This window comes from Pseudorasbora parva, chromosome 13 (genome assembly GCF_024679245.1).
Source record: "Pseudorasbora parva isolate DD20220531a chromosome 13, ASM2467924v1, whole genome shotgun sequence".
In the NCBI taxonomy this organism is placed as follows: Eukaryota; Metazoa; Chordata; class Actinopteri; order Cypriniformes; family Gobionidae; genus Pseudorasbora; species Pseudorasbora parva.
The window spans coordinates 17,970,933-17,982,546 of record NC_090184.1 but is presented as its reverse complement, the minus strand read 5'-3'; the positions used below and the strand labels follow the sequence as shown (position 1 = coordinate 17,982,546).

At 37.4% G+C, this 11,614-nt stretch overlaps 1 protein-coding gene across 1 annotated transcript; it reads left to right on the top strand.

The window, feature by feature from the left end:
* Nucleotides 1–2,195: 2,195 nt before the first annotated feature.
* arpc5la (actin related protein 2/3 complex, subunit 5-like, a) lies at nucleotides 2,196–10,635 on the top strand. Its single transcript, XM_067413339.1, has 4 exons — nucleotides 2,196–2,643; nucleotides 4,597–4,668; nucleotides 9,754–9,930; nucleotides 10,025–10,635. Exons 1-4 carry the CDS (start codon nucleotides 2,503–2,505, stop codon nucleotides 10,085–10,087), a joined length of 453 nt encoding a protein of 150 aa, XP_067269440.1. The 5' UTR covers nucleotides 2,196–2,502; the 3' UTR covers nucleotides 10,088–10,635.
* The last annotated feature ends 979 nt before the right edge of the window (nucleotides 10,636–11,614 follow it).

Here is an 11,614-nt window from a genome sequence, read left to right as displayed (position 1 = left end):
CTGCATTTAAGGGTTCATTTCTTTGTTCTGCTGAACTCAAAGGAAGATATTATGAAGAAAGTTCGTAACCAAATAGTTGTGGGGCACCATTGACTTCCATAGTATTTTTTTGGGGGGGGGGGGGGGGGGGGGATATATTTTTTATACTATAGAAGAAAATGACCTCATTACAATTGTAAAGACTTTTTGTCCATTTTATTGTATTAAAAATAAAATACACTTCATAAGAATCAGTTCATTTTTAAGACAGTAAAGAACACAAGGACATGCTCACAGTTTTCTAACTCACAGTCATTCTTTATACTCTTCCATTTAATCCATATATGTTGAATGAATTATTCAAATTCTGAATATGTTCAAAGAGTGTAACTTGACACTCTTATCAATGCCAGATTATCAGATAAAATGAACACTACATTCATAAAGCAGCAGACGGGATGTGTGGAATACCCAGAGGTCTCTGTCTCCCAGCATTCCCTTCCAGTTCAGACTCAGAGTAAATATTTGTATTGCCCTCAGAAAATGAGAGAGAGAGGATGTAAGCCGGGTATTGATAAAGCCTGAACATACACATTACTTAGCTGCAAGGCAAGCACCGCTGCTGTTTTTTCATTAGAAGAAAAACAATAAAAGTGATGTTCATGAAAATGATGATGGTGTATGAATGAGAACAGACTGGGTCAGACACTCCCAGTGATCTGCATACCATTTCATTAAAGTACAAACTGAGTTTAGCATCTTTTTTTAGATTCTATTTACATGAACCTGAGAAATTCATTTACTACTTTAAAGTTTAATACCGGTAATTGCAATTCTTTATTATAAGACAATAGCATCATTAAGCCTCATGTCTTTTGTCAAACAGTATAAAAAACAACAAAAGTATTCTTGTAAACAAATAAAACACATTTGTTCAAGATGGTATACTGGTTTGATCCTTCTGTAAAATTTAATAGACATGTAGTTGAAATCATTTGCTGTCATCTAGTGGTCACTTTCTGCTGTTGGCCAGGACACTTTGAAAAGCTCCTTTAAAGGGAAAGTTCACCCAAATAAGAACATTTTGTCATCTTTACTCACCCTCAAGTTGTTCCAAACCTGCATTCTTTTACTGAACGCACAAGAAGATATTCTGAAGAATGCTGGTAACCAGACAGTTGATGGACCATTGACTTCCATAGGAAAAAAATACTATGGAAGTCAGTGGGGTCCATCAACTGTCTGGTTTACCAGCATTCTTCAGAATATCTTCTTGTGCGTTCAGCAGAAGAAATACTTTTATACAAGTTTGATACAACTTGAGGATGAGTGAATTGTGACAGAATTTTCATTTGTGGGTGAATTATCCCTTTAAACTTAAGTGACCTGTGGAAAACTGTATTGAAAGCTATAACATAATTGTATATAAAATATTTAACCTAATTTATTTCTTTCCCCCAAATCAGTCAAGTACACTTTTAGATATGTAATGTAAAATGTCTTTTATTATTTAAATAGTTTTGTCACCGATTTCACATACTTGATATATTTCCAAACACCTTTGGAGATAATATAGGTTCATCAGATAAAACATTTCACATAAAACAATTTACTACATTTTTCTTCTGGTCAAAAGTGTAAAACAATACATTTTTAAATGTTTTCAAAGAAGTCCTACTAATATTTTGAAATATTATTACAATATAAAAAAGCTGTTATATAAGTGTAGGACTCTTCAGAAATCATATAATATAGGCTATAGTGATTTGCTGCTCAGCATGCAAATATGTTTTGGATTGACAATTTCATGAAGAAAAAAGACTGGGAGATGTACATATAATTATAAAAGGCATGTTGTACAGTTATGATTATTATTATTATTATTATGGGCTATGTTGTATATAAAATAAAACGATAAAAAAGGATATTAGAGCATATGCTATTATTAGGATTATATTATTTAAATAGCCAAATTCATAATATAGGCTACAGTTATTGAAAGGATTGTTGTATACATGCATCAAATAAAAACAAATCAATTATATTAAAGCTTGCGTGTATGTCGATGATGAGGATGATGCTGATTATTTTTTTTAAATAAATTAATAAAGTGACAGTGTTCTTTGATAAGGAATGAATATTTCTCTTGGTGTTGTTTGTTACAATCTGTATTAATCATAGACCGTAAAAAAATCTGCATAAATTCGAGTTCCATCGTCTCCTCACAGGAAACGGAAACACCGTGTCACGGCGTAACCATGGTGTGCAATTCCGTTTCCGCTCCAGTCGGGATTTTGTCCGCTCTGCAGGAATGTGTGGAAGAGATGCTCTCGCTGTGGGAGAGGTAACAGCCGCACCTTCCTGTTGACAGATGAACTCATTAACGGCGGCCCGTGCCTTCGGCTCTCTGCACTGTCGCTGTCACTGAGGGAAGCGGAGACGCGCGCGCATTCGTGCAGCTGCAGACCTGTCCGTTACCGCACATTCCCGGGCGCGCATGATTAATTGAAGCTGCTCCTCCTCATGGCGAAAAACACCCTGTCCTCACGATTCCGGGGAGTCGACATCGATGAATACGACGAGAATAAATTCGTGGACGACCAGGACGAGGCGGGCGAGCAGCAGGGACCGGACGCGTGCGAGGTGGACGAGCTCATCAGACAATATCCTTCAGATCAGCTCTGTTCACTGTTATCATCGATTATACATATGTATTATCTATAGAAAACATAAAGGGGAAAAGTTGATCTCCGGCACCCAAAAAACAACCTCGTCCTAGTTTAGATGTAATTCATACATTATTTACACCAGTCAGTCAGCTGTCTAGTATCTAACGTTAGGCATCAGTGTCCAGAAATGCTGTCCAGAGTGGGCAGCTCTCTGGGTATTGAAGCAATGTTAATATTCATGAACCTGTCAAATAGTCAAACAAGGAACGTGACGTGGGATGATTTTAGGTGTACTCAAAAGTGTTGATGCTGTGTTTTTTGTATTTGAAGTAACAGGTTATTTTGTGGAGTTTTTGCTTTTACTGAATGCCTATTCTGTTTTATTAATTCATAATTGCTTGAAGTAGATTTATTTAGGTTTTATTTCTATTTTATTATATATTTTTTCTAGCTTCAGTTTAATTATCGTCAAATTAGTTTAGTTCGTTTTTGGGGTGAAGCCTATATATCTTCACGTCACGATTCGACATCACTATAGACTTAACCCCACGATACAATATAATTTTGCGATATTCCAAGACATATGGAGAAATGTTAACAAATTTTAAAATAATCTAAAAATAATAATAATAATAATATTAATAATTGTACTGTTGATTTAAAAGCTTAATTTGGTATTACATTAATGCATAGTGAATAGTATGAATAGTTTTAGACTTGCTGGGTACCAAATGCACATTATGCATATACCATTATGGTGACACCTGAATAAAAATATTAATAATTATCAAGCTGAAAATGCTTATTTAAGATCAATATGCTTGCACGCAGGACCCACTACTGACACTAAAACTCGGTAAACTTGAATTTCTCACAGATTTTTTTTAATTTTTTTTCCTGTGAACTAATACACAATACAGATTGTCGATAGCCACGATAGTTGCATTTTTGTATTGTGATATATTGTGTCAGGATATTTTGTTACACCCCTAATCAATTATAAATTATTTTATCATGTATTATATTTAGGTTTAATATCCTTAGCTATGTTAACACATTGACTGAGCATTTTTAACGCACTTTTTTAACACACTGCCATTAATTTAGGATCCGTGAACATTTTTGTTTCGGGTTTTGTAATCACATGCATGTTTTTTTGTTTTGTTTATTGTTTTTACATTCAACTTTAAATAACCTTGAATATGACCTGGTCATGTAGGTTTGACGTGTTAGATGGATGTGTTTTTAAATGACACACCAAGAGTTGCCAAATCAGAGAGTAAACGGTAATTTAGTTTCTGAGAAAAAAAAAGTTCCCCCCTTTTTTCCCTCCTACTGTGCGTGATGTCATTATTTAATCAGGTCATCAGCCTTTGTGACTGGAATGATCCATTTTTGGTACATTTTTAGACTAGCTTTAAAGAGGTCTGAGTCTGACGCCGGCCTCCTTTACTTTCCTTCACTAATAAATTGAAGACATGATTTGCATGTTCATGTCATCAGCGTATGTACTAATAGTGTTTAAAGGTTTGCCTTGGCAGCAGGTTACGTGTTTTCAATTTATTATTTTAGGTGCAAGTCTTGAGTTGGACTTTGAGTCATTTATACACCACAGAGAAAGCGAGAGAGTTTACATTTTTCTGCCAAATCAACCCACAAATGATTTATTTATAGTTGTCTCTTCATATCAAGCTGTGATGGAAGAAAGTATTTTAAAATCAACATATTTTACCCTCAGATTTAAATAAGTCATGATTAGCCAGTGAGATTGACACCAGATATGTTCAAACCAAACTTCTGAACACCAACTTCTCTGTAAACTTTTCTAATACTCATCAAAAGAAAAACTTCAAATAAGGTTAACTCTCCATTTAAAGGAATGCTCTTCGGGTTTCTTTGAGAGCGACTGACTGGTTGATCAGCTTTTCTTAACTAACTGTGATGGACAGGGGACATGATGACAGCATTTCACATCGCCTTGAGGAATCCACCAATCAACTCCAAGAATCCAGCAGAGAAAGTAAGAGCCAGTTCTGTTGGTCAGACAGTTCGATCTATCACTTTCAGATGTTCAAGAAGACTGTGTCAGTTAGGGATGGGTATCGTTAAGATTTTAACGGTATTACTACTCTTACCGATACTGCTTATCGGTCCGGTACTTTAACGGTATTCTTATCGGTACTTTTTGATATATATATATATATATATATATATATATATATATATATATATATATATATATATATATATATATATATATATATATATATATATATATATATATATATACACACACACACACACACAATTAACAAAAATACACATTATATAGGCCTATACAGTGCTTTAATTTCAGGAAGAATTCTAGTAAAATAACACTGCATAGTTTATCATAAATAGCCAAAATAATGCGTAATAAAGCTGAAGTTATTAATTCAAGAGCTGTGAGTGATTTTTCTCTTTGCATTTGGTTGTTTAATTCGCAGTAATTCATCAGCATGTTTATTAACACCACTGCCTCTTTAAGACAGATGTGCAGCTCTAGGCGACTGATAATAGGCAGATGCACTACATTTTCTCCTGACTATCCATATAACTACGTCCATTTTAGACACAAACTAAACCTGTTAAACTGTTGTGTTTAAGAGACTCTCCAAGCCGGGATTTTGACATAGATGTTTGTGTACATTTGATCGTTTAGACGCGAGTGTGAAACCGAAAGTGTAATTTGCTCGTCTCGTTGCGGGCTGTTTCGGAGGGCGCGCGCCGACTTGGGAACATCCTCTTGCGCACATTTCAAATTTCAAATCGCTCTTTTTATTATTAAAACGCACCCCACAATTTACCAACAGTAGCTAGACTGTATTTTACAACAATCCCTGATCGTGCTGATTCTGTCATTGCGTTTGAGTTTTATGGAGAAATGACAGCGTGGGCTACTGCTGCAAAGGGAATTAGCCTACATAAGTTGCGCTAGACATAAATATTATTTTAATCTTTGGAAGCCAAAATCTAAAATAAAATCAGACTATCACAGATCTAAAGTGTAACCAGGCTATGTTTGACTAGTTATGCCCTCTGTCGTTTTGCTCGTGGTCTCTCTCTCTCTCTCTCTCTTTCTCCACACGTGTATTTTCAAAAGTACCGACAGAAGAACCGATAAGGTCCGAGCTTATCGATACAACGGTCTTTCAAAATTCACCCCCGGGGCCCGTTTAATACCGGTTTTCGGTACCCATCCCTAGTGTCAGTGTTCAAAAGCGATTACTTCCCTATATAGAATGAGAAAACTGGTATGTATGTCCCAGTGCACAGCATTTAAAAGTATGCGAATGGCCTACTACTTCTGCTGAGATTTTGAAGTGCACGTTCGTCTGACACTACTATCCATGAGGCTTTGGGAAAGGATTTATGAATAGCTATGATGATTTATGACTTGACAGTAACAACATGTCAGATGTAATGCGTCTTAATTTCATTCATACTATCTACACTCACCTAATGGATTATTAGGAACACCATACTAATACTGTGTTTGACCCCCTTTCGCCTTCACAACTGCCTTAATTCTACGTGGCATTGATTCAACAAGGTGCTGAAAGCATTCTTTAGAAATGTTGGCCCATATTGATAGGATAGCATGTTGCAGTTGATGGAGATTTGTGGGATGCACATCCAGGGCACGAAGCTCCCGTTCCACCACATCCCAAAGATGCTCTATTGGGTTGAGATCTGGTGACTGGGGGCCATTTTAGTACAGTGAACTCATTGTCATGTTCAAGAAACCAATTTGAATTGATTCGAGCTTTGTGACATGGTGCATTATCCTACTGGAAGTAGCCATTAGAGGATGGGTACATGGTGGTCATAAAGGGATGGACATGGTCAGAAACAATGCTCAGGTAGGCTGTGACATTTAAATTATGCCCAATTGGCACTAAGGGGCTTAAAATGTGCCAAGAAAACATCCCCCACACCATTACACCACCACCACCAGCCTGCTCAGTGGTAACAAGGCATGATGGGTCTGTTCTCATTCTTATTTACGCCAAATTCTGACTCTACCATCTGAATGTCTCAACAGAAATTGACTCATCAGACCAGGCAAAAAATTGTCCAGTCTTCAACTGTCAAATTCTGGTGAGCTTGTGCAAACTGTAGCCTCTTTTTCCTATTTGTAGTGGAGATGAGTGGTACCCGGTGGGTTCTTCTGCTGTTGTAGCCCATCCGCCTCAAGGTTGTGCGTGTTGTGGTTTCACAAATGCTTAGCTGCATACCTCGGTTGTAACAAGTGGTTATTTCAGTCAAAGTTGCTCTTCTATCAGCTTGAATCAGTCGGCCCATTCCCCTGCTGACCTCTAGCATCAACAAGGCATTTTCACCCACAGGACGGCTGAATACTGGATGTTTTTCCCTTTTCACACCATTCTTTGTAAACCCTAGAAATGGTTGTGCGTAAAAATCCCAGTAACTGAGCAGATTGAGAAATACTCAGACCAGCCTGTCTGGCACCAACAACCATGCCATGCTGTGACATTCAGTTTGGAGTTCAGGAGATTGTGTTGACCAGGACCACACCCCTAAATGCATTGAAGCAACTGCCATGTGATTGGTTTATTAGATCATTGCATTAATGAGAAATTGAACAGGTGTTCGTAATAATCCTTTAGGTGAGTGTAAATTCATACTATATAGAATATACATTTTAACAGTCGTGAAGTAAATTCAAATGTAGTACCTACTCGGACAGTGTGATTTTTGGATGCACTGTTCTATCTGGGGGGCTATTTGTGCATAATGGGTTGTGATCACTGTGTGCCTTAAATGTTCTTTTACCTGGAGGGGTGTGAAATTCAGTCCTCTGGATGGTTAAAAGGAATCTTGCGGGTTCAGTACAAGTTAAGCTCATTTGACTGTAAATTATTATTCTTTTTTATTCTTTCATTGAACAACAAAAAAACATGAATGTTGAACATATTCCCTGTGATCCCCAACCACTAGGGGTGTGCATTGGCACTGCCTTCACGATTCGATTCGATTACGATTCACCAGGTAACGATTCGATTCAATTCGATTCTACGATGCATTGTGATGCATCAAAATTCTACTGCACACAAAGCAAATTTTTCATCAGTCATGAGGCAATACAAGCAGATATTAAACAACAGGTTGTATTGGCTGCTATGTGTCTCCTGTATCTTTGACATAAAAGTTATTAAATAAAATAAAATGTAATTAAATAAAATAAAATAAAAAATGCAATTACCCCTTAAATGCATGACTGTTTCACCAAACATTCTTACATATTCAGGTCGTTAGCGACCCAGATCTATATTTAACATGGATAGACCTCTACCTGTCGTGATAATATATAAAACTCCTGATTTTAGAGTAACAGCTACAGAAGAATAAAATAAAACCTATTTCGTTACCTTTTGGAGCTTGGAAGGATTCAGTTTGAGCAGATGTTTAATACCATCCTCATCTGTCCTCGTCAGAGCTCATTTACCAGTACTTTCAGCGTCTGCCTCATATTCGCGATCTCCAGCATATTCTCCAAACTCATTTTCAATGTTTTCAAAATCAATATTTTGATCACTGACAGCTTCTTGACCACATCCATCATCAAGAGACAGTGACACTAACATATGATTGTGTTTAGTACTTGCTCTCTGAAGTAAATCACTGAGCCATTTCAAGTTTTGCAGATTATAATTATTGTTTCGTTTTCTGTCAGAGGTAACTATGAGTGAAACGTCACTTCATCATTGGGTATCAGACATTGCCACCTTGTGGAATAAAGGGGAATTGCACATAATCGATTATGGCACTTTGCCGCATCGATGCTGAATCGTTCATGCCCCGCATCGCGATGCATCGCCGAATCGATTATTGTTGACACCCCTACCAACCACCCCAAAAAAATGTCCCATTAAAAATGAAAGCAGAAAGTAGTGCTGTGTGCATGAGATTAAGAAACAGAAAATACGCTGGGTAGAAATTCAACTAAATTCACAGTAAAGGCGCAGTGTGTAATATTTATGAGGAACTGTTGGCAGAAATGCAATATAATATACCACTTATGTTTTCAGTGGTGTATAAAGACCTTACTCAATGAACCGTTATGTTTTAAGTTCCCTGGTATGGGTTAACTTGCAATTTTACAACTGTCTAGTTCTCATTAATTCCCATAAATTTGAATATTTCGACCTTTCTAGTTATGCATTTAGGCTGCATTTACACTGCAGGTCTTGATGCACAATTCCGATTTGTTGACTATATATATATATATATATATATTTTTTTTTTAACGACCCGCTTACATCATCAAGCGCATCATCAACATCCGATCTCAGGATATCGGGATTCATGCGTTAAAAAAAAACAAAAACGGCAACCTCCCCCAGTTTCTGTTGAAGCCAATAAGGAAGTGACTTAAACTGTAATTCCTCGACTGGCCACTAGGGACAGGCTCCAGAAGGGAGCAGAATCTCATTGAGCCCCATGTTAAAATTCCCAATTTAACAGCAGAAAAAAAAAATTACAGCCTGGTACAAATTGTGGATTTAGTCTATATGGCTAATTTTGCACTTTATGACAACTGTGATTTGGGGTGATTTTTATTTTATTTTTATTTTTATAACTCATTTGTTTTACATTATGTAAAGCCTTAAAGTTCTGCATAATTAAGGGTGTGCTTACTTTGAATGATAGGGGGTTGGCCGTTTGTCTGCTGCCTGTTAGTCATAATAATGTCACCTCTGCTCCACCCACGTCGTGCCCCTTTGCCCATTGTCAGTTAACCGGGAGTGATGAGCGATGACACGCTGCCAAGATGGCAACGGCCAGCTCGTCTCAGAACTACGCTCTCCAGAATCCTATGGGTGACGTGACAGACACTACGTCCATATTTTTTTACAGTCTTATGTTTTTTTCCTGCTTAAAACGTCACGTCATATCCGATCTGTGCCGCATGAGAGGAAAAAAATCAGAATTGGGTCACTTAAACCATGCAGTGTAAATAGGGCCATAAATGGTCCAAACTGTTTCTTTTTTTAACACCACCTACACTTGTTTCCTGTTCTTCGTCCACCTCCTCTCTCAGGAGCGTGCCCTTGCAGTGGTGTTACGAGTGCTGACTGCTTTCAAGAGCAGCGATATTGAGCCGGCAGTGAAATCTCTGGACAAGAACGGAGTGGACCTGCTGATGAAGTACATCTACAGAGGTTTCGAGAAGCCCTCAGACAACAGCAGTGCCATCCTGCTCCAGTGGCATGAAAAGGTCGGTCTTGAAATAAAGAGGTTTGATCTCCTTTAAGCCTTTTTTTTCCCCATCTCACGTCTCTTTCTATTTTTGTCTTCATATTCTCACTCAGGCTTTCGGTGTAGGGGGTCTGGGGTCCATCGTACGGGTGTTGACTGCGAGAAAATCTGTCTGAGAAGCCGAAAGAAACAGAGAGACAACCAGCCACGGGATTTGCTTCTCTTTCTAAGACGTGGACAACTTCCTCTTTCACAACTCAATCTTATCCTGGGGGGGAAAACCACTCAAGGCCAATCGATTGTTTCACTCAAAAACAGAGATATTGTATGATATTTAATGTAAATTATTGATTCTTAAATATGTTATTAAGGAAGACTATGATTCCTCGACTAATGAAGGCGAGCGGTTGTGACAGTCTGTGAACGGGGACAGAAGGACAATGAGTCTCATGAGGAGACTTTGCTGTATAAGCCCTGCGCAGCGGTTTCAGGGCATTACATACTGTGACGAATATGAAAGTTGTATTTGCTTGTTTTACTTAGTTGGCACTCTCGGATGTGTAGTTTGCATTTCTTTAGTTCCAATTCTCAGTTTTTCTTATTGTACAGAAAGATGATGTTTAATATATAGTATTTAGGTGGTGGATTTATGGGTCCATTCGTAGTGTGGCGTCGGGAGGGTTATTGTGAAGTGCCTGGTGCAATAAAGAACATTAAGAGTGTATTTCTTTTTATTATCTGACTATTTGGTCATTACATATAGAAGTATACTGATATACTTCTCAGGGACATAATTCTGTCCTAAGATGCATATCAGTCTGGTCTGTTTTCTTATTTTATGGCTATAACTTTACCCTTAACGCTTAAAGGGTTAGTTCACCCAAAAATGAAAATTCTGTCATTATTTACTCACCCTCATGTCATTCCAAACCGCAAGACTTTTGTTCATCTTCAGAACAAATCTTTTCGCTGAAATCTCAGAGATTTCTGTCCCTCCATTGACAGCTATGCAAATGACAATTTGACGCTTCAAAGGGTTCATAAAGAGATCATAAAACTAATCCTTATGAATTTTGCGGTTTAGTCCAAACATTAAGCTCAAACGTGCTGTGTATCCCCAAAGAATGAACCTCTCTGGTTCTTGCTGAACCTCAAACATGTTGCGTAACACAAGAATGAACCTCATTGGTTCTTGCGGAAGCGCAAACGTTATGCTTAACACACGGGAATGAACCTCATTGGTTCTCGCATGTCAAGCGAACATGCTTGAGCTTCCGTTTACCAGAACTGTTGTGTGTTGATTAATTTATATGTGAATAATAATAATCTGTTCATAACATAAAGCGATCAAGTCTTTAAAAAAAGTGGACTAAACTGCTTAGTTCATAAGGATTAGGTTTACTATCTTTTTATGCGTCAAATTATCATTTGCGTAGCTATCAATGGAGGGACAGAGATCTCAGATTTCATCATAAAGATCTTCATTTGTGTTCTGAAGAAGGTCTTAGGGGTTTTGGAACGACGTGAGGGTGAGAAATTAATGACAGGATTTTCATTTTTTGATGAACTAACCCTTTAACTTTACAATTGCAATTAGATTTTTATAAGTTTTTATAATTAATAACATATAGCCTACACAAGTCTCTTTAAAATCATTCCCCTATGGCTTTTTTGCCTATTTTGGTATGTTCAGTTAGAAGAGT